The 23,150-nt window shown below is 42.3% G+C and overlaps 1 protein-coding gene across 1 annotated transcript in view; it reads right to left on the reverse strand.

Annotated features, from left to right (window-relative positions):
• Positions 1-19,466, reverse strand: part of HEATR4 (HEAT repeat containing 4) — a gene marked incomplete at both ends in the record, with an annotated part of 32,819 nt that extends 13,353 nt beyond the window's left edge. The window contains 10 exons of the mRNA XM_084240298.1: positions 486-666; positions 1,624-1,742; positions 4,040-4,144; positions 4,903-5,063; positions 6,352-6,513; positions 10,424-10,567; positions 12,521-12,718; positions 15,911-16,051; positions 17,197-17,387; positions 18,586-19,466. Coding sequence (XP_084096424.1) covers positions 486-666; positions 1,624-1,742; positions 4,040-4,144; positions 4,903-5,063; positions 6,352-6,513; positions 10,424-10,567; positions 12,521-12,718; positions 15,911-16,051; positions 17,197-17,387; positions 18,586-19,466 — 2,283 coding nt within the window. The remainder of the gene's footprint in view (positions 1-485; positions 667-1,623; positions 1,743-4,039; positions 4,145-4,902; positions 5,064-6,351; positions 6,514-10,423; positions 10,568-12,520; positions 12,719-15,910; positions 16,052-17,196; positions 17,388-18,585) is intronic.
• Between the last annotated feature and the right edge of the window lie 3,684 nt (positions 19,467-23,150).

Genomic DNA, 23,150 nt, shown 5'->3' on the forward strand with positions numbered 1-23,150 from the left:
ACCAGAGCAAGAATGAACTAGAGATAGTGACCCCTCCTGTCTCTAAAATGTGCTCTAACTGAAAAATAACCTATCAATTCTAGTAACAAGTGAGCTGGAACCTGGAATACTAGCATGCACATGTAGTATATTAGCTGAATTATATCTGTAGATTGACATTCTCAACTCACAGATCTCTGCCTTACAGGCTTATTTTGAATACCTCCATCAAGTTTTCTTCTAATAACTGGGGGTTATAACTCAATTTATGGAGTTCCACTCAGCTAGTTGGCTGAGGTGAGAAAGGATTCAGAAGTGTAGTCTACAGTGAAGCCTGAGCTGGCTGGGAATTTAATGTGGTCCTAACTGATATGTCTGGCTTATATCCCTCTCCTTCCTGGTCCTGATAGCTCTGTGTCCCCTTAGGATAGTGAGAGTATGATACACAATAATATTGCCCTCTATACCTTAATCATGTAAGATGGGAATGTGATTCCTAGACTCACCATCTTATCCCGGATCTGCAGGGCACCGGCTGCCTGACAGGCTGCCCGCCGAACTGCCATAAAGTCATCAGAGAAGCAGTTCAGGAAATTTGGGAGGAGCTTGGCGGTCATGAGTTTGAGTCCACCAATCAGGGTGAGGGCTTCCACACGCTCTTGGGAATTTCCTTGACCCAGCTTGACTCTGTAAGGCACAGGTATTTTTATTTTCCCTTCTTTAACTTTTGGTGTCCTTGCTCCCCACTAATGCCCTCAGGATAAAATCCAGGCTCTACAGGCTTTCCATCTGTTCCCATCCTTTCCTAGTTAGTCTTATGCTCATTAGATTAGGTTTCACTGGGTAGAGTCCTCAGATATCTTACTTACTTGAATCCCTATTACCTAGTATATGTTAGGCACTAAGTTGAATGACTAAATAAACGGAACTTTCAACATGTTCCTCGTGCCATAGTCAAGTTCTCCACTGTCCTCACTTGTACCATGCTTATTTGTGCATTTGGCTCCCAGCCTGGAATCTCTTCTTCTCTGTCCCTGTATGGTCTTACATCCTCATGAAACTTGACCTCAATAGGTGTTTGTGTTACTTTTTTTTTTTTAAAGATTTATTTATTTATTTATACAAGCACTGGGTACAGTCAGAAGCGTGGGAAGGTGAGAGAATTCACCAGAGCCACAGCCGGGAGCAGAGCAGGCAGAAGGACCGAAGTACACTGCTGAGGGGAGCAGTGGGCGGCAGGAGAGGTCTGCGCGCCATGTGGGACCCTCCTCCAGTGGCCGGGGAGCAGCCAGGGATCGAACTGGTGCTGCAGAGGCTGTGGGCAGCTTCGCAACCCAGCGCTCAACCGCTGCGCCACTGGGGAGGCCCTGTGTTACTTATTTGTACAGTCAAAATGATGTCATACTTTTGAACTCCCTCAAATGTCCAAAATAGTGGAACTAAATAAACAATTCTTTCCTTAACCATACTGTTAATGTCTATAGTGACTGTTAGCTTTTATTTTTTTTAAAAATCCTGCAGTGGGATTTAGTACAATACTGAGCATACAACACAAGTTAACAAAAACTCACTGGCTGGCTGGATCCCAGGCCCCCTGAACATATTTAACGACAGAAAAGTTTCCCTTTGTTAATTAGGTCTTACCTTATTGTGTCATGCACCTCTTTCCCAAGACTCATTTGTCCCAGAGTTTGGGCAGCTGCTTTTCTCACTTTCTTATTCCAGTCACTCCACATCAGCTGGATCAACTTATGTTTCATATCCTGTAAGTGTGTAATAATTATCTATAATTTATTGAATATCAGTTTTGTACTTGGCACTGTGCTAAATGTTTTTACTCATCACTTAATCCTCCCAAATAATCCAGTGAGGCACTGGTCAGTATTACCTTTTACAAATGACAAAATGAAGGCTTAAGAACAATGTTCTCTTGTTGAGTTGGAGCCAGGACTCAGAGGCAGACCTGCTTTCTAAGCTCATACTTTAAAGTATGATACTATGTTGGGGCTAATGTAATCTGTACTTGAGAGACTTAAAATTTTAAGGTATAGATTAATAGAATGACCAATTCATCCCAGTTTGCCTGGAATTTTCCTGAGTTAACAGTTTGTCCATGTCCTGGGCAAATAGGACAGTTCACCCCTCTATATATTAGTACTTCTGTCAGAGGGGAAGGAACAAAGATTATTATCACTGTAGTTGATGATTGTATAATTATGGCCAAGCTATTCTCCCTACCAGAAAAATCTCCTTCTTTCCCTACTTGAGTACCTGATGTTTTCCGACTTATTTTTTAGACTTTGGCTCAAAAAGCATCTCCTCAGTGAACTCTCCTCTGCCATCTGTAAACATAGGAAATCCCCATAAAACCTCACTGCTGCTTCTGATATAGCTATTTATACCATTTACAATGAGAAGGCAATGGTAGCACAGTGCCTAGCATCTAGGACGTGGTGAGAAACTGCTTGCTTACTAAATGAAAGAACTGATAGACATACTGCCTTTCATCCCCCACCCCCAGTTACATTGTGATGTAACTGACGAAGATCAATAGATAAGGGATACAGCAGGATTTAACCTACATATATCATGAAATGGTTACTGCAGTAAGTTTAACATCCATCATGTCATAGATATTATTAAAAAAAAAAAAGAAAACAATGGTTTTCTCCATGATAAGAACTCTTAGGAACTATTCTCTTACCAATTTTCATATTTATCATGTAGTAGTGTTAATTATAATCACTGTGTTGTATATTACCCTGGCACTTAATTCATCTTATAAGTGGAAGATACACTGCCTTTCCTAATTCCAGCAGTCTGACGTGAAGTTCTCATCTTCACCCTATCTCCTTCCTCTAAATATCATTTTACTTTCAACTGACAGTCTTGAGTGACAAGTACTAAGAAGATAAATGTGCGAATGAATTGGATATGGTTAAAATGCAGATTCTGGTTGAGGTGACTTGAGGTGAGATTTTGTACTTTACAAGCTCCCCAGTGATGCTTGTGCTGCTGATCCCAGACTTCAGCAGCGGGGAACTTCCTATTGCAGTTGCCAAATTAAGCCAACTCAAAAAACCTGCAGATGAGGATACTTAATAGCTAGATTATGTGCTTCCCACATTTGAATGTAAGGCTCAAAAATGGGGGGTGTTCACTACTGGCAGTGTTCTAAACCATCCTGGAGGAAGTGTTATAAGGAAAGGATATGGTGGCACATAAAAAGGGAAAATCCCATTTGGATAGCTGAAGGTGATATAAAAATAATGGCAAAAAAGAAGTCAGACAAAAGTCTAAATAATGGTCAGGTTCCTCTTGCTTGGAAGCCCTTCAGTACTATCCAAGTCTTGCGCAGTTCATACTCCTTTGCAAAATTTTAACTGATAAATTTGGTTTACGGTTTACTCTAATCTCTGAAAAGTTTTGAGAGATTACCTTAAATTATTGCTTGTTTTTGAATTATTTGTGTATGTTGGTCTTGTTACTCTGTGAAGGTTTTTTGAAAGTAGGGTCTGTGTTTTATGCTTTCTCCCCGTGTGTGCTGAACACTTAGGGAGAGCCAGCATAGACTCCAGTGAAGTTGGGTTGTTGGTTGTTAGGGCTTCTCAAACTATCTGTGATGAAAGACCAATTTGAAGGTGGCCGGGGGGAGTGTTACTGATACTTTTATAAAACTGCAAGGTGGTAGATTAATAGGGTGACCAATTCATCCCAGTTTGCCTGGAGTTTTCCTGAGTTCAGGACTAACTGAAGTACATTGATGCTGAGGCCATGTCAAATCACTATAATAGTGTCTAAATGCTTTTTTTTGCTTATTTCATTGTGGGTGGGTTGTAAACAGTTTGTGGACTGCTACCACATTGAGAAACAGCACCTTAAGTTAGAAACACATGTTGGCATTTGAAAATAATTCTGGGTTAGGGGTAAGAGGTAACAATGTGGGGACAGAGGTCTTTTTGGTTAGAATGGGATTCTAGATTGCAGCAGACAGTGAAAGTGTTTCCCAGCCCGGTGATGATTAGATTTTGTATTCTGGAAACACAAAGAGAAGGCTTACCAAACTGACATTTCCATTAATCCAGGAGAGAGCCTGGCAGGCGATAATCCGGTCCTTCCACTGATGGCTATTTAGCTCCACCGCCAGCATGGTGTTTACCAGAGTCTGAGGAAACAGAAGATTTGTTTAGATATTCATGATCATTTTTAGAGATATTGGAACATTGAAGAAATTACATCCTAGCATGGCATCCAGCATAATTAATGTCATAAATACATGAGATGCTTACCCTAGGAAAGAGTCGGTTTATCAGATATGGATTACTCTTCCATCTGACTTCTGGGATTATAAATCAAGGACCAAAATACAGATTTAGTAATCAAAACAAAACTTTCGGGGCCTTCTCTTCTTGACTTTATTTTTACTCCCAAAAGATTTGTATATGCCTCAGATCTGTGAGTTTCATGTTTCTACTGAAAATAAACACCATTGTAGGTCCCTGCAGTTTTCAATAATAAACATCTAGCAAAAGTAAATTTTACATGTCATAACTTTTCTTGCATACACAGTTAAAAAACTTTTGTAACCGGGCCTCCCCTGGTGGTGCAGCGGTTGAGCGCTGGGCTGCGAGGCTGCCCACAGCCTCTACAGCGCCCGTTCATTCCCCGGCCACCGGCGAGGGTCCCACAAAAAAAAAAAAAAAATTGTGACCTATTCTGTGCACCTTTCTCTCAGCTAGCTGTTGTCACTTTCTTCCTATATATACCTCTATACCATTTCACTTACACTGAGTCCACTTATCTATGCTTGACACCATCCCACCCAACTACTTGCATTTTTGATTCCTACATGCACTGACTTCAGTGGCCCACTGGTTTCTCCAAACTGGGTTTTTTTTCTCTGACTCTGTAATGAACACATACTGTCTTCTCACTGAGGTGGCGCAGGAGCATACAAGACTGCTGTGCAGTGGCCTCGTTCTTCTTGTTAAACAGCTGATGGAGGATCCTCTTAATCACAGGATAGGTGGCAGCACCTTCCACAGCCAAGCACTGAGCTGCAGCCCAGCTGTCCACACTATTACCTGCCATGATGGGTGAAAAAAAAAAAGTCCAAAGTGGTAATCTGGGGCCTCCCTAGTGGCGCAGGTGGTTGAGCACAGCGCTGTGAAGCTGTCAGCAGCCTCTACAGTGCTGGTTTGATCCCCGCTGGCTGTGGATATGTCCACATGGCGAGGCAGGCCTCTCCTGTCTCGCCTGCTGCTCCCCTCAGCAGTGTATTTCAGTCTTTCTGCCTGTTCTGTTCCCTGCTCAATCTCTGGTGAATCCACTCACCCTCCCACGCCTCTGGCCTGTACCCTGGTTCTTGTATAAATAAATAAATCTAAAAAAAAAAAAACAAAAACAGGGCCTCCCTGGTGGCGCAGCGGGTTGAGCACAGTGCTGTGAAGCTGTCCGCAGCCTCTGCAGTGCTGCTTCAATTCCCAGCCAGGCAGGGAGATTCCCACATGGCGAGGCAGACCTCTCCTGTCTCACCTGCTGCTCCCCTCAGCAGTGTACTTTTGTCCTTCTGCCTGTTTTGCTTCCTGCTCTGTCTCTGGTGAATTCTCTCACCCTCCCACGCCTCTGGCCTGTACCTCAGTGCTTGTATAAAAAAAAAATAAATCTTAAAAAAAAAAGTGGTAATCTGTTGTTCCCAGAAAACAGTCTTTGGGTTAGTACACAAGACTGCTACCTGCTTGATATCTCACTTTCTTGTACCCCTCTCAGTCTAGAAATCCAATCCTGTATTTAAACAGATTATATCAAGGCTTTAAAATAGAAACTGAAAAATCTTAACATGAGAAGTCAAATCCTAAAAGACTCATGCTGGGTGTTAGAGCAGTAAGGCTCTTCTGGTCTGGCTGAGAGATAAAGCTGTTCTTCCCTCTAGATACATGGAAGACTGGAATAGAGGCTTTTGTTGTTTCTCCCCTCCTAGAGGGGAACAGTTAGGCACATTGGGCTTATCACCTGACAGAACATTTTTGATTGCATTATTCCAGCAATACATGTGAATAATGCCTAGAAGTAAATGTGCAAAAATGTGTGTTCAGAGGTGATTCTTTCATTTCAAAAAGTACTCTTTAATATTGTTACATTATCTTTTCAATTTATTGAAAGTTGTGTGAAAGAGGGTCAAATGCACAGGTACCATTTGGTGACATGTACCTAATTTGTAACAGTACCTCAGAAGAAAGCTGTTCTAATAAACCAAAACTCAGCACAGGAGCTATCACAGGGCATGAGAGGGAAGGATTAGGAAAAGCTGATGGTGAGATGCCCTCTCTTTACCCCCTATTTCCAGATTAGAATTATCAGGGAGTTACTCACCCTTCAAAAGGGCAGTCTGCATGATCTCCTGGGCAAGAGGATTATGTGACTGTATGGCATACTGGCATAGCGCTGCTGCCATCCGTACATTGGCATTCTTGTCACAAAGAGCAGCCTCCAGGGCAGGATGTAGAGCCTCTGGTAAGTCCTGGATAGGTGGGGCTTTCACAATCTCCTTGTCTATAATTAAGAGAGAGCTAGGTAAGAGGGGACTAGCCACTTTGCTTTTCTCTGAAATGCAGCTTTCTTCCCCATGATGTCCAACCTCAGGCTCTAAATAGAATTTAACTGAGCCCTGTAATGGGGATTTTATGGTTCACTTCTGTGCTGGGTATGCAAGTTCCTACCCTTTATCATCTGGCCTTTAAAAAGCTATAGTCAAACCAAAGACAAATGTTTCCAGCTAGGTCATAGCAACCTTCACATTAATTTTAGTGATGAAAGTCAACCTACTTATCTTTGTATTTTTAATTACTAACAATTATATTTAGATACTATTTTGTCGTTTATATAGTGTTTTCATATTCATTATCATTCAATTTTCTAACTATTGAAGTAGGCAAAACAGGAATTACTGCAGAGCTCACCAGAGTGTCTTTAGGTTTAACCAATTTTCAGACTCATAAGATTATCATAGGCCACACATGGCACCAGTTTTCAGAGAGCACAGGATGGGGCACAGTTTGCCGAAAGGGCAACATTAGGCGTTACTTTTGGCCAGAGTTCTTGACGTAGTTTGTACAGCATCCATGGAGCCTTCTGGGGAAAGTTCAGGAGCATGGAATCCACTCTAAGCACAAGTCTTACATTTCATAGAAACATGTTTTAACACCGCCAATAGAAATAATTTCAAGGTCAATAAAGGGCATACCTATTCTAAATCACAACATTCAAGGAGACCGAAGTGTGATATCTCTATCAGCTATTTTTATTTCAGTTATTCCCAGCCCAAATATAATTCATTATTCAGTCTTCATTTTTTATCATAATGTTGCCTATAAAGATAGTTCCTATCCTTATTGTTATCAGAGGAATAGTTAGGCATTTATCTGAAACTAAAATTCTCAAGTGGCAGGGGAAAAGGCATTGATTGCCCTTTGTCCACAGCTCTCCTTATTTTATAGATAAGGTATTTGCTGCTCTGAGAGATTGACTTCCCAAAAAGCAGTAGAGCTGTGCCTTTGACTAAGATTTTAGGATTTCTAATGATCTGTCCTTTTTGTCACCATCATGAACTACTAAGGTATCTGTTAAGAATGGGCTTGTTAGGAATATGTATATTTCAGAGGAGTAAATAAAAGTCAACTGAATATTTCAAGAAATGAGTAAAACAATTTTCTCTGTGGAAGTAACAAGACAAATCAAAATCTATGGGCCTCCCCGGTGGCGCAGCGGTTGAGCGCTGGGTTGCGAAGCTGCCCACAGCCTCTGCGGCGCCGGTTCGATACCCGGCTGCTCCCCGGCCACCGGAGGAGGGTCCCACATGGCGCGCAGACCTCTCCTGCCGCCCGCTGCTCCCCTCAGCAGTGTACTTCGGTCCTTCTGCCTGCTCTGCTCCCCACTCTGACTCTGGTGAATTCTCTCACCCTCCCGCGCTTCTGACTGTACCCAGTGCATGTATAAACAAAAAGAAAGAAAGAAAGAGAGAGAGAGAGAAAGGAAGGAAAGAAAACATGCCTCTATATAAAAAAAAAAAAAAAAAAAAGACAAATCAAAATCTAGACACCCAGAACATATGAAAGGGATCATATGCAAGGTACAATCCTTCTGAGGGAAGACAAAAGTCTTCAAATGTATGAGGAAATTTGAAGATAACATTATAATATCTTTTCCTGCCTGTTGAAGTTTTTCTCTATATGTCAGGCATTAAAAATACATCATCCCATTTAAAACCCAAGGTAATTGTTATAATAAAACTATGAGTGGGAGTGTATAGCAGGGACACTGAACCAAGTCAGAGTGGTGGGGTAGGGAAAATGCCTCAGAGGAAGGGACACCTGAGCTGAAAATTGAAGGGCGAGTGCAGCAGTTAATCTCGTGAAGAGAGAGAAAGAATCTTCCAGCAGAGGGAGCAGCAATTTGAAAACCTGGAGGAGAAACACACATGTATCTGGAACTCAATAAACAGGAAGTAAGTAAAGGAAAATTTTAAGAACATGACAGCTTTGTAGAGGTAAAATGAGTGCTCTTAGGAGTTCCTTGCCTGATAGAGATAACAAAAGTAAATAGACAATTATCATAGAATAATAAATGCTAGGACAGAATATTTAGGATGCTATCAGCAGCAGAGAAGGAACATGTGCCAGCCTAGGCTTCACATTAAAGGCGATGTCCGAGGAGCTGCTTGAGGGATAAATAGAATCAGTTGGTTTTATGTCCTTTCAATAGCATTTTATAGTTTTCATTATCTGGGTTCTGTTGTCTTATTAAACCAATTCTTTAATAGATTACAGTTCTGGCTCTTGTATTGGGAACTGCTTTCTAGGGAAGAAAAAGATTATTGACATTTCTTTTTCAAAAGATTGCAGACTATTGGAAAAAATGGCCAACTCTTCACATTCACAAAGCTAGGGAAAACTAAAACTGAACAAAATTAGTGTCAATAAAAACAAAACTTCTGATTTCACTTATGAATGCATAAAACAAAATATTAACAGGTAACACATTCAGAGTAACAAAAGGATAATATCTGGCAATCCATTAAGATTTACTGTAAGAATTTAACAACAAAATTCATCATATACACAAATCACAGGAAAAACTAGAAAGTATGATTTAATTCAACACTCATCTTTGTAATAAATAGAAAACCCACCTATATGTTGGCACTTGTTTGTAAACTCAGAGAGAGATGTGAAATGCCAAATTGTAAACATTGATTACCCAAGGAAGGTAGCAACGGGTGGGGTTGGACCTGGGAAATGAGGTGGGTAGAGGTAGTTACCTCTATGTATTCTTTTGTGTTGACTAATAATGACATTTTGTTTTTCTTTTGTAATTTAAAAAAGGTGAGATATTTATGAGGCAGATTTAGTAGAGTTTATTTTTATTTAAATATTTTAAAAAATTTTTATTTTTGCACAGAATTGGGGTGTAGGTCAGAGGTGCAGGGGGTTAGAGGATTCACCAGAAATAGAAGGAGAGCAGAACAGGCAGATTTGCTGAAATACACTGCTGAGGGGAGCAGCTGGAAAGAGAGGAGAGGTCTGCTGTGCCATAGGTGGGTTAGTTCCCTGGCCAGGACTGAACTCAGGCCTCAGGCTGAACTTAGGCAATAGGGCACCAGGGAGATCCAGAATTAGTAGAATTTAATTGGTTGTAAGGAGAAAAATGATTTGTCCAGAATGACTGAATCAGAATGATAGATTGTGGGGCTGCTGACTGACATTTGGAATGTGGGGTGGAGTCTGTGGTAAGGATGAGGAGTTCAGTTTTGAACTTGTTGAATTTGAGATATGCTATCAAAGAAAGGGTAAAGTAGAGTTGGGAGAAGAGTGTGTGTGTGTTTGTTTAAATATAATTTGGGGGGCCTCTCTGGTGGCCTAGAGGTTAAGTCTCAGCACTATCACTGCGATGGCCTGTTTGATCCTCAGCCAGGAAGTTAACCTACATATGGCACAGCAGACCTCTCCTGTCTTGCCTGCTGCTCCTCTTAGCAGTGTATTTCAGTCCATCTGCCTCTTCTGCTCTCCACTGTCTCTGATGAATCCTCTCACCCCCCACACCTCTGGCTTATACCCCAGTCCTTCCACGCAAAAATAAGTAAATATTAAAATATGTGGGGGGGGGTGTATAATTTTTGGCTATAGTGAAGGAAATCTCTCAATGTGGGATAATATGAACTTCCCTGAAATCTACTGAACAAAGAAAGATGAAATGTAGTTCAAAAAGAACTGATCTAGAAATCAAGAATTTTAATCTCAGCATTAAACTGTATATTTAGGCCGGTCTCTGGGTCTTGGTTTCTGGATTTGTAAAATGACCTCAGATAAGATCCAGGGTCCCCAGCACTACAAATGTTCTATTTGCTTATATTGTTTACATTCTCAAGCAGTCTTCTTCTGACTCTCACCTGAGTCACTCTGACTGATGGCAATCCGGGGCCGTTCTAAAGCAGCTGTGGCACACGTGATGATGGCTTGGATCCGAATGTCATCATGCATGTCCCTCAAGTTCTGCAGCAGGCCCTCTATTGTCCTATGGTGCCACTCAGTAACTGTGCCACAGGGAGATAAATGAGAAGAGAACTACCTTAAATATCGTGTGTAGGCAGAGAACAAGAAGTCCCCTTCTTCCTACTTCCCTCTGGCAATTCAAGCAAAACTTTGGCTCACAACATTAAAGGGCCCCGAGGTGGGGTCTTTTGGGAAGTTATTTCTCTGATGACCCATGTACCCTCTTGAGCAGTTCTCAAACAAAAATTCTCCAAGTCCATTCCTATTAGTCTTTTTTTTTTTTTTTTTTTTATAGAGGCATGCTTTATTTATTTGTTTGCTGGTTTGTTTGTTTGTTTTTGTTTATACATGCACTGGGTACAGTCAGAAGCGCGGGAGGATGAGAGAATTCACCAGAGCCAGAGCGGGGAGCAGAGCAGGCAGAAGGACCGAAGTACACTGCTGAGGGGAGCAGCGGGCGGCAGGAGAGGTCTGCACGCCATGTGGGACCCTCCTCTGGTGGCCGGGGAGCAGCCGGGGATCGAACCGGCGCCGCAGAGGCCGCGGGCAGCTTCGCAACCCAGCGCTCAACCGTTGCGCCACCGGGGAGGCCCTCATTCCTATTAGTCTTTCCTTGCTTAAATAACTTTTCATTGTTACTCTGGAAAATGAAAAGAGCAATAAAACATAGTGGTTAAAGGTACTTTGTTGTCAGGCATACCTGGTTTGGAATCATAGTTGTTAGCTCTGTGACCTTGGATAAGTTACCTAATCTCTGAGTTTTAGATTTCTATTTTGTAAGATGGGAAAAATACTAGAACCTATCATTTTGAGTTCCTTTGAGTAATGAGTTAACAAGACACACTTTTTAGCAGAATGTCTAGCAAGATAACGGTTTAAATATTAAATGATTGTAATTATCACTAGGTTTCTGTACCTTTGATGGCTCTTTGTTTTCCATCTTCATTTCATTGCCAACTTTTCGCTTTGCAGGTATCAAGTTTTTATTTCAGTATTTATTTCTACCATCTGTAAGTGCTCCCTTGTAGTAGCTTTTACTCAGAGTATCTTTTTCAGTCTTTTTTCCTTTATATTATCTGGTTTATGTAAAATGGATCACCTCTATTTCTGTACTAAATTAATCTCTCTTGTTCTAAAAGCCAGCAACCCTAGAGTCCTCAAATATTGGAGCTTTCGACAGTCCTGGATATACTTTTACTCTGCCCCAGACACTCAGTGATCTACTCCCATATATCTGAAGGCAAAAATATAGCTATATGGGGACTCCCCAGTGGCGCAGAGGGTTGAGCGCAGCGCCGTGAAGCTGTCCGCAGCCTCTGCAGCACTGGTTCGATTCCCAGCCAGCTGGGGAGATGCCCACATGGCGCAGCAGACCTCTCCTGTCTCGCCCGCTGCTCCCCTCGGCAGTGTATTTCGGTCCGTCTGCCTGTTCTGTTCCCTGCTCTGTTTCTGGTGAATCCTCTCACTCTCCCGCGCCTCTGGCCTGTACCCCAGCTCTTGTATAAATAAATAAATCTTTTTAAAAAATATAGCTGTATGATAGCACAGCTACATGACAATCCCAGCCTGATCAGGGAATTTTGGGAAGGGGTTATTTATGCCACTACAAATGTAGCTGTTCAGCCAAATACAATTTCCATTGCTTGGGCAGTGTATTTTGTCATTTCATTTAATTAGCATAAGGTTTCAGCAGCTGGTAAGATGAGGGCTCCTTTCTATGAAGAGTCTCAGTGTAGTGAGTTTCCACTAATTTAAGTAAAATCCACCTGAGCAAAAAGCAGCCAGACACATTTCAACTAACATTCATCTAACATTTTGTGAAAGACTCTCCTGCCTACCCCGCTGCTCCCCTCTTTTGTGAGGCAACCGGATTTTTATGTTTCACGAAGGAGGGATGGATACTTAAAGATGGAGAAACACTAGTCCAAGATGAGAGCCTCCCCCAACACAAATACCCACAGAGATCATACTCACCACTCCACCCCATCACTCACTTAGCGCCCAGCCAGTCTTCCATTCCTGCAGCATCTTCCGCAGAACCACCAGTTCCCAAGTCACATTCTCCTTTAGAGAATCTCCCTGCTTCCTCCTGGTCTTACTGGGCACATCCTTCTCACCCACTTGCAGCAGCAGATCCTTGACCGGAGTGGGCAAAGCAGTCCAGCGCTGGGCTCCTTTCACAGGCCTATAAACTATAGCATGGCAGCATGAGGTCTCAGCGCACTGCCCTGGGCCTGCATTGCCAGCTAGTGTCACATTCTCATTCCTGCCTAACACTAAAGCTAAACAAAACTCACAAGAGTGAACTTTCCTCTGATTACATAGGAAACTGAATGTAAGTCCCATGTGTGACTACACGTATCCATGATGAGGGAGGAGAAAAACTGATACATGAAAAAGCTGTCATAAGTTTAATAAAGATGTAGGCACATAAACATGTTTATATGTTAATAGTGCTTGCTCATAAAACTCAACATTTTATATACTGCAATTTAAAGTAGAATGTAATTGGCCATTCCTAATTTATTAAGTTTTCTTTCTGTTTTTAATTGGGAAGGAGAAATGGTGCTACAAAGTTGCTAAATTTTGGGCCTCCCCAGTGGTGCAGCTGGTTGAGCACCACTTTGTGAAGTTGTCCACAGCCTCCACATTACGGGTTTGATTCCTGGCCGGCCAGGGAGATTCCCATATGGCATGGCAGACCTCTCCTGCCTCCTCCACTGTTCCCCTCAGCAGTGTCCTTGGTCCATCTGCCTGTTCTGCTCCCCACTCTGTCTCTGGTGAATTCTCTCACCCTTCTGTGCCTCTGACTGTACCCCAGTTCTTGTATAAATAAATAAATCTTTAAAAAAAGCAAAGTTGCTAAATTTTAAAGATTTTAGTATTTCTGAGTTTTTCCTAATTATGACAAGTAGCACTTGGAAATTTGATAATAGGAAAAAAGTTATATAAACTGTTATATAAAAATACTTATTATTCTCCCTGGGGTCAGACAGATTCAGAGAGCCTCAGTAGTTGTGTGGAGAAGGCCAGACAGATATAAAAAAGAACATTTCCAGGTTACTGAATTTACTATATGCCACCTTGCTTGTCAGGCTTTTGTTGTAATCTATCACTGTCAACCATCTATTTCTTCTAAGATTTAATTCTAACGTCCTACAATTTTAGAATTCTCTGTATCAGTTCTTTCCTTTGAGTTAGGAGGGCAGTTCCATCTCTTTCTTCTAATGTACAAAGAAAGTCTTTTGAGACTCCAGGGAAGTTTAGCTCAGATGCCCACACAGAAAATACCTTCTAAATGTCCCTCACTCAGTTTGGTCATGCCAGGGAAACTCAGTTGCTCTCCTGAGGGCTTCATTCCTTTCTAGTATGGGATGTGTGCAGCCAGAAGCTATAGAACCACCTCCAGCAGGTCAGCTCTCAGTGAGTAGATACTTTGCCACATGAAACTCCCACACTCCTCAGAATGCTTGAAATCCCTCCCAAGGAAGTGAAAAATTGGTAAATTAACCCCTCTGCTCAGGGAGTTAAAATGGATTTTTAAAATCTCTCACATGACCTCTGTGGGGAAAAAACACAACTGTCAGTACTAATTTTACTTGCAGTATTTTGAGTTGACAGGCAGAAAGAAACACATCTACTTGCCATTGTGCATCAAAAGTCATCTTTTAAAGGAAGCATAAAACCTTTTGATTTTTTTTTTTTGGGTGTGGGACAAAGGCACAGTACACTTTGTTATCAGGAAGAAAAAGTGCCTTTGTGACTTGTAGCATAAAACCTGTGCTTGGAACTTTAGTGATCTGGGCACACTAAAGAGTTTTATATCATGTTTCAGGGGAAACTGGAGATTATTTAGTAATAAATATACTTTATCTCATGAGAATTTTCATTATTTAAGTTATCATCTACATTTTTCAATACAATCAAGTAGAAAGGGGGGAAAAAATCTACCACACTCACCCCAGGAATTTTCCCTTTTTTCCCCCAGGTTCTTTCATATCTAATATTTCCTGAGATGAGATGATGAGCAAAGTGGTTACGAGAAAGAGTGTATGTATTACTATTCTGACTTGACTTCCCCCAGATCAATTTCAAATACTATTTTAAAAAGAAGTTGGATATGAAAAATCCCACAGCATCAATTCATTAAATGTTCTTTTTTCTGGGGGAAAAGAGGGCAGGATTCCAGTGCCACGGGGGAAGAAGTGCCTATGAAGCAAATGAGATAGGTGGTGAAGTTGCCATGCATGTAGTAGGATGCTCAGAGGACTTTTTTTTTCTTAAATAGCCTTATCAAGGTAGAATTCACATGCTGTAAAATTAATCTTTTTAAAGTGCATATTAGGGCCTCCCCGGTGGCGCAGCGGTTGAGCACTGGGCTGCAAAGCTGCCTGCAGCCTTTGCAGTGCCTGTTCGATCCCCGGCCAGCCGGCAAGGGTCCCCCATGGCGCGCAGACCTCTCCTGCTGTGCCCACTGCTCCCCTCAGCAGTGTATTTCGTCAGTCTGCCTGTTCTGCTCCCCGCTCTGGCTCTGGTGAATTCTCTCACCCTCCCACAATTCTGACTGTACCCAGTACTTGTATAAATAAATAAATAAATCTTTTTAAAAAAAAGTGCATATGACTCATTTTTAGTATCGTTATATAGTTGTGCAACTACCTTGACACTGTCCAATTTTAGAATACTTTTATCATCCTATTCTTATTTCTACCCCCACCCACCCCAGGAACCACTGATTAACTTTTTATTTTTGAACTTGCCTGTTCTCAGAGGAGAGGATATGGAGAATAGAGTTGGCTTATGGGGAAGGTAGTATTATAATAATAATGCCTTGAGTTTACATAGCGCTTAATGGTTTAAAAATCATAGTCACAAAATCACCTATCAATAAATATCACAAAAATCAGTATCACAATGTAGTCTCTCAGAGGGTGGTCACTTTTTGTTTCATAAGCTCATTTTTGACCATCTCCATTTCACTGCCTGTCTTGCAGAGTGAAGAATGGTGTACTTGTGAAAGAGAAACCTACAACCCTCAACCTGGAAGCAGATATGGGCCTAAAAATGGAGGGGGAGGGTAGAACCAGCCCAAGGGAAAAGAGCAAGGGTTTACATTACTTCCTCTGGAAGCATTGGGACAGGATCAACCTTAATGGCAATTACTGGCCCCAAATCACTTGTTTACATCTAAGTTTTATCTAATTTCAACTGAATGGATGTTTAGACTTTTCTTAGTTACAGGTGGTGTTTTATAATTTTATAAATTTTAAGATGAATTTTAGTTGGTAAGAAAAGACTCCCATAGATACTGATGGTGCCCCAATCTATAAAACAGGGACCTTAAATAAATAGCTAATTTCTATCATCAGGTAATGTCTGCTTACCTGCTTCAGGAACCGGCTGGGAGGTCCACCTTTCTGGAACTTCAGGGAAGATCTTAGAGAGATGCTTCTTGTACCGATTAAGGTTTGCCAGTAATATTTCGTCTCTCTTTCTGCCTAACTGGTGAATGATCTGGACTTTGTCTGTGAACAGATAAATAATGAGTCCCCAGCATCTCTCTCCTTCTCTTCCTGGGTTTTTGATCACCCAGATCAGACTCGGATTCTTTTGACCTACTCTAAGCCCCCAGGCATTGTGACTACCAGGGTGTGGGGCATCTCTTGCAGGTGACTGGTGCTTGGAAATATGAACTGGTAGCTTAGAGACCTGGAAGCCAAAGCAGAACCTGTCTAACTTAGAGGCATTGTCCCCTTTAAAAAGCTAGATTCTAATAAAGGGCTATCTAATTCATTGCTTATCAGTCATATGAATAATTTTGTTAGACACTTTTAAAAGACTTTCAGTTGGGGGCCTCCCTGCTGGCACAAGGATTTAAGTGTCAGCACTTTGAAGCTGTCCACAGCCACTGCAGCACGAGTTCAATCCCCGGCCAGGGAGGTGACCCACAAGGCACAGCAGACCTCTCCTGTCTTGCCAGCTTCTTCCCTCAGCATGTATTTCTGTGGATCTGCCTGTTTTGCTCCCAATTCTGTCCCTGGTGAATCCTCTCATACACTCTCCTGGCCCCCCCGCACCTCTGGTCTACACTCCTCTTCTATGTATAAATAAAATAAATAAAAAAAAAAAGTTTCAGTTGGTAGCAATTTAGAAACAAGATGGGAGTAGGGAAGAATAAACAAGTTGGAACATGCAGATCTAAATCATGCATCCTGGAGTCTAGGCATCTAAGGAATGGCAAAATGGAAGAGGAAGGTTGTATTTTTGTTACTATCATTTTACAAATAAAGTATAAAGGTACAGACTCCAATACCTTTGATTTTTTTTGCATCATGGCACTGCATTGGGAGAATATCTCAAAGTGAGAAAGGTGGGCAGAGAAGTAGGTTATATAAAAAGGTAGGTTGCCTTCTTTACAACCCCACTTCCACTGAACCCTTAGTAAGATAGAGGAATAGAGAAAGGGGGAAGAGGAGAACCATTTCCTCCCTACCAGATACCTGTCCTCTACTCCCTATTCCCCTAAAAACAATGCTAGGAGATGTTGCATGAACACCTGAGACATCTAAGACCTGTCATCCACACTTATGACTATTCCCTCTCTTAGCTGCCTTCCCCCTCCCTGTTCCACATCCACCTCAGCCCTCACCACAGCACCCCAGCTTATTACCAAAGTATATCTCCTGTTCAAAGGTGTTGTCTGTGGAGTAAGCATACTTTCCAGCTCGGGGATTCACCTGTCGGAAGTAGCTCTGGTTTGGTGGCCAGAAGCTTCTCATCTTTCCATTGACATCCTCAGTTGTCTCATTGTTGCAAGGCGTGGATTCCACTGAATATACTTCTGGCAAGTAATTGGGTAACCTTAGCAGGAGTGAAAGAGGCAGATAAAGGAAAGGTAAGAGATGGACTATCCTCTTCCATCAGATCCACAGCTCCCTTTCCTCTCCTTAAGCTTAGCTCCTACACACATGAACATCTAAAGAACACCTATGTTTTAACTATTGGCCTTGGCTCCAAGATGTCAAATGAATATGGAGCTACCAAAAAGACCCATCTTTAGCTACTTACCTCCTCCCCTAATGGAACCAATCCTTCTGCAGTCTCAGGACAGCATAATAGAGCAGTCACACTCCCAGCATTGACCTGTTTAATTTGGGGCCCTTAGAGGTACATGGGGGAAGGAACTTGGGGTAAGGAACCCACCACCTCCATTAATTACCTTACTTGTGTGTGTGTGTGTGTATGTTTATTTAATATAAGTCCACCCCAGTGGACTTAAGCTCCTTAAGTGATAGGTCCACGTCTGTCTTATTTATGTTGTATTCCTAGCACTTCGTAGAGAGCCTGGAAAATAGTGAAAATGTAATTTATATTTGTCCAATAAATGAATACACAAATGGTTTTCCACTTTTTCTTCACTTTTGGGAATCAGGGACATTGTAATAACTCTGGTCTTCCCTCTAACAAAAAATGAAAAGGAAGCAATCTGAGAAATGCAGTAATCTCTTCTCTCAGGTTGGTCTGTGTCCTGCTGCAGGTCAGCTTTTGAGTCAGCAACACACTAGCTCCTTATCAAAGTGATACAAGATGAAGCCTCACCGCCTTTTTTAAGTGTCTGCCTTCCTCACCCTCACCATGGATACATTTCTGGGAGCAGCTAGATAATAGCTCCATCTGCTGGGAAAGACTGAGAACCAGTCCCTTTCAAGGTTCTCAAATGGAAGCAATTTTGTCCCTCCAGAGGACATATGTGAATTTTAAAACATCTCTGGTTGTGACAACTGAAGAATGCTACTGGCATCCAGTGGGATGCTGTTACACATTCTACTCTACACAGGGCAGACCCCCCACACCCCACAAACAAAGAATTACCCATCTCAGGATGTCAGTAGTGCCAAGGTTGAGGAACCTCACTATAAGGAGATCTTAAAGAGCAGGTTGGTGATAGAGAACACAAAGGTTGACGGGAGAGTTCAGAAATAAGGAACATGGGCCCACCTGGGAGTCCTCGAAGGGAAACGAGGATTTTTAAAGGTGCCTAAGGCCCCAGCCAGTCTACCTGTAATAAACAGGAAGCAGCATCTCTGGCTTTTCTTTTTTCGGGATGTGTGGAATAACACTTTTTCCCTCAAATTCTGCTGTCTCTTCGGCCTCCAGCTGTTTCAGGAGTTCCAAGTCACTAGCAGAAGTGAGCTCATCCCGGATGTGGCTCCAGTCATACTGTTGGCGCAAGAAGTTCTGCCACTTGTTGGAAGGTACCCCAGGCCTTGGGGGACGTTTGTTTTGAATCCATCGGGCAGTGCGCTTGTTCAGCTTTTCCAGCACAAGGGCCTCCCAAGCTCTGGCTGCCTTCTCAGAAGGTGGAAGCCAGGTTTCCCTTTCCTCCAGGTTTACATCTGGGGAAGCTGTGTCCAGCATGTCTGGATCCCTGGAAGGATGAAGGGTGAGAGGGTAAGGCATTTCTTGGATTGGGCTTGCTGGCTTTGATTTCTTCAGTTTCACTGTAAGTTTGGCAGTGGTTTCTGTCTTCACAGCCTGGGAAGTAACCCTTGCTGAGGTACCTGCAAACTCCAAGAGCTTGAAGCTGACCAGTTTCTTAGGTTGGGTCCTCCTGATCTGGGGAGGCTGGATAATGTTGTCTGTATTGTAGAGATGGTCAAAGCTGTACTGGCTATAAGGAATGCTGGGCAGTCCTCGTTGCCATACTACCTCCTGAGAGAAGGTAAGGTTTGTAGCAGCCTTTTTCAAATATTGGTTCTTGAGCTGTGCACAGTGCTGTGGGCTGAAGTGGAAGACTGGAGGCACACTGGAGACAGAGGTACACTCCTCCTTGTTTCTTGTTTTGAAGGATGAGAAAACCATGCCCCATCCCAGCCTTGGGGGGTGTGATTGATGGAAAGGGTAGGATAAAAAGGTCTTTCCCTGTTTGTTCCTGGTCATTGTTTCCTAGCGAATGCTTCCTTCTACACTGGTTGGTCCAGATGCTGGACCTATCTAGGGAATGGGAGGAGCTGAGAAGAGCCGTGGTCAGTAGACACTGGAAGCCTATGGCAGTAAAGAAAGAGACAGAAGTGGGTGGGGGACACCATGTGAATTAGAAAGATGAAAGAAGGGCACAGCATTCTAAATATTCCTTGTATTAGACCCTTACAATTCACAAACTTGCCCCCAAAGCTTGGCCCTGCATGAGGGAGTACTGCTTTTCAACAATATCCCATGCTTCCATATTTTTCCTCAAACATTGCTTTTTCTGTGTTCAACAAGCTTTTAGCATATAGTTCAGACAACTTAGCCTGGCATGTAGGGTTCTCCATGAATGTGACCCCAGCTACGACTGTCCTGACAGGTCAGCTCTCAGGCCTCCTGGCCCATCTCTGAGTATTCCGTCCTCTACATAGTGGAACTACTTCTGTGCCCTTTATATGAAATAGCCTTTTCCCCTCTAACATAAATTCTATCCATTCTCCCAGGCCTACCTCAGTTTCTTCTTGCACCATAATTCTTTTTTGACCTGTCTAGGCCTCCATCTCTTACAGGAATTTATAAATCACTCCTAGTTATTTAGTATCTGTTACCATACCAGTTATCTTACCTTTTGATCTTATGATACCTCAGAGAATCCTAAATATTTGGCTTTAGCTGCATTGCCCAAAGACCATATCTTTCTGGCTCTGCTGTCTTTCAGAATCTGCAATACTTTTCCATATTGCTACAGGGCGTTCATTGTTCCATATTGCTACATGGCCTTCATTGTTAATAGATACAAAATATTTTATCAAGTAGGGAAATCAGTTGGTTCTTCCTTAATTACTGGGCAAGCTATTTCTAGGTTTCAGCTAGTATAGAAAACACTGTAGAGAACAAATGCCTAGATTTAGTGATTTAAGAAAAAAATTCCTTTTGAAGCACTTCCTTTGCCTAGTAATAATAAATGGCAGCTATGGAGCACTTTGCTAAGGTATTTACATAGGGAAGATATTTTGGTCTTTATTGCCTGTGGGAGAAGCTGAGGCTCCTAGAGGTTAGTAAATTGCTTCAGATCACATAGGCCTTAAGTAGAGGAGTCAGGCTTCAAATCGAACTACCAGATTCTGTCTTGGGAGCACTTAACCTCTGTGCCACATCAGTTTTAGCTCAAGTTTCACCCCTACCGATCGCTATGTTGGCCTTGCCATTCCCAGGGACAGATTGGGCCTCTTCATGTGCAAGCATGAAGGCAAGATCATTGTTCTGTGTCCTGCTGCACTTAGTGCTCACACCTGCCTTTCCTACCTGGCTTGTTTCTCTTTCCTTCATAACTCACAGCACAGTAACTTCTCTCCTTTGAGCTTAATTTATTCCACTATCTTTCCATGTATTAAATCTGACCTCTTGGTGTATTAAGGGCTAGCTTTTATATAAAATTCACTAAGCCCAAATAGATCTTTTGAAAAGAAATAGGGGACAGGACAAAAGGTAGTGAGGTTTAATCCGAAGAGGTTTGTCATAGATGAACTTAGAGTCAGAAGACAAATGTAAGGCCAGATTCTGTACTTCCAACCATGTTACCTTGGGCATATGATTTAATAGCCCTAGTTTGTCTCAGTTTGCCAATCCAAAATAAAGTCTAATACTATTCTAATTTGGGGCCACCCTGCTGGCGCAAGGGGTTAAGACGCAACCTATGAAGCTATCTGCAGCCACTGCAGTGGGAGTTCTATCCCCGCCCAGGAAGCTACCCACATAGCAAAGCAGACCACTCCTCACTCTCCTGCTGTTCCCCTCAGTTAGTCTGCCTGTTCTGTTCCCCACTCTGTCTCTGGTGAATCCTCTTACCCTCCACACCTCTGGCCTGTACTCCAGTTCTTATATGCATAAAATAAATCTTTTAAAAAATACCTATTCTAATGTATTATTGATATGAAACTCAAAATTAGGGAACATGCATGAAAAATTTTTGAAAGCTTACAAAGTAAGTATTATATAACTGGGAGGAATTCTTATTGTTGATTTAGTGCATGGACAACAGTCCCTTGAAGGCAGGTATCTGGAGTCCCAAGCACTGGGACATTCCCTGGGCATGTATGGAATTATTTAGGAATATTGGGGCTCTAGGCAATTTATAAAAAAAGGGTCCATAGAAAGGAAGAAAAGACTCATGAATGGAGTTTAGAGGCTCCACATTATTTGATTTTAAATGTTACCAACACTGAGGCAGGGTCCTCTCCCAACAAACAGCCCTTAAGAACCGAAAGCAGAGTAGTAGGTGTTAGGTGCTTTTGTGCTCTGACAGCAAAAGGAATTGCATAAGTGGCATCCTACAATTATTCAAACCTAACATCACTGGAGGCCAGGCTCTTCAATCTGGGAAGCAACACCACAAGCGCTATCTCTGTACATCTAGAACTTGGCTGGACAGGCAGGAATGGAGTTGGAAAGGTTAGGCCACATGCCTGCAGTTAAACCCTGACATAAGAATCAAGACACAAAATGGGTGATATCTCAAAGATTCCAAATATAGTTCCACTCTTCTATTCACATTCCCATTCCTCTACCTTCACCCCCTAGCCTGGAACTTCCATTCTGCAGAAATATTTGAGTTGAATGTATATGCTAAAAGGGGTGATAACTTGCTTTTTTCCTTCTGTTATTAAAACAGTACTAACTGGGGCCTCCCTGGTGGCGCCAGGGGTTAAGCACCACACTATGAAGCAATCTGAAGCCTCTGCAGCACAGGTTCAATCCCCAGCCAGCCAGGGAGCAATCCATATGGCACAGCAGACCTCTCCTGTCTGTCACACTGCTCCCCTCAGCAGTGTATTTCAGTCAGTCTGCCTGTTACGTTCCCTACTCTGTCTCTGGTGAATCCTCTCACCCCCATATCTCTGGCCTGTACCCCGGCTCTTATATGCATAAATAAATAAATCTTAAAAAAAAAAACAGTAGTAACCAACGCAGAAGAAAAGGTTAAGAAGTAATAAAAACCTCAGCAGAGAATCTATAAGAGCTTTTCAAAACTAAAAGCAGTCTCATCTCCACCCGGGATTCTGAATTCTGAGGTAGGGTCCAAGAGGGGAGAGTCAACTTCTGGAACAATGTTGATTAGATATGGTCAAGATTAAGATCACTGGAGGAGCTTGCTGAAATGTAGATTCCTTTACCCAGTCCTGGTATCTGAGTGATTCCCAGGGCAGAGCAAAGGGACCAAGTTTCCAGTGCATTAAAGCTAGGGGGCAGCAATCCAAAAATACAGACTCAATTTCCATGCCACCTTCATTAGTCAAGCAACTGCCAAGAACAAAGGCTGTATCTCCCAATACCTGACCAATAAAAGCAGTATTGCCTTACAAATTGTTTCTGCCAACAAGAGTATTTGGGGAGCAGCTTTGAAAACAAGTTGAGCAGTAGCCGTTCTTCTATGAGACTGGACAGATTCCATGGAAGAATCTGGAATTCTTCCATGGAATCTGTATGTCACAAAGGAGGCAATGATTCAGGCAGAGGAAGTATCTACTGAGATTACTAGGAAGCTGGAGAAACAGAAGAAACACTCAAGGAGGAAAGAAGTGGCTCACCCAGTTGCCCGTGCATCTTCAGAAATTAGCAGTAGTACTCCAGAAGTAGATGAGACAAGTAAAGGACTCC

This window comes from Talpa europaea (genome assembly GCF_964194135.1).
Source record: "Talpa europaea genome assembly, chromosome: 8".
NCBI lineage: Eukaryota > Metazoa > Chordata > Mammalia > Eulipotyphla > Talpidae > Talpa > Talpa europaea.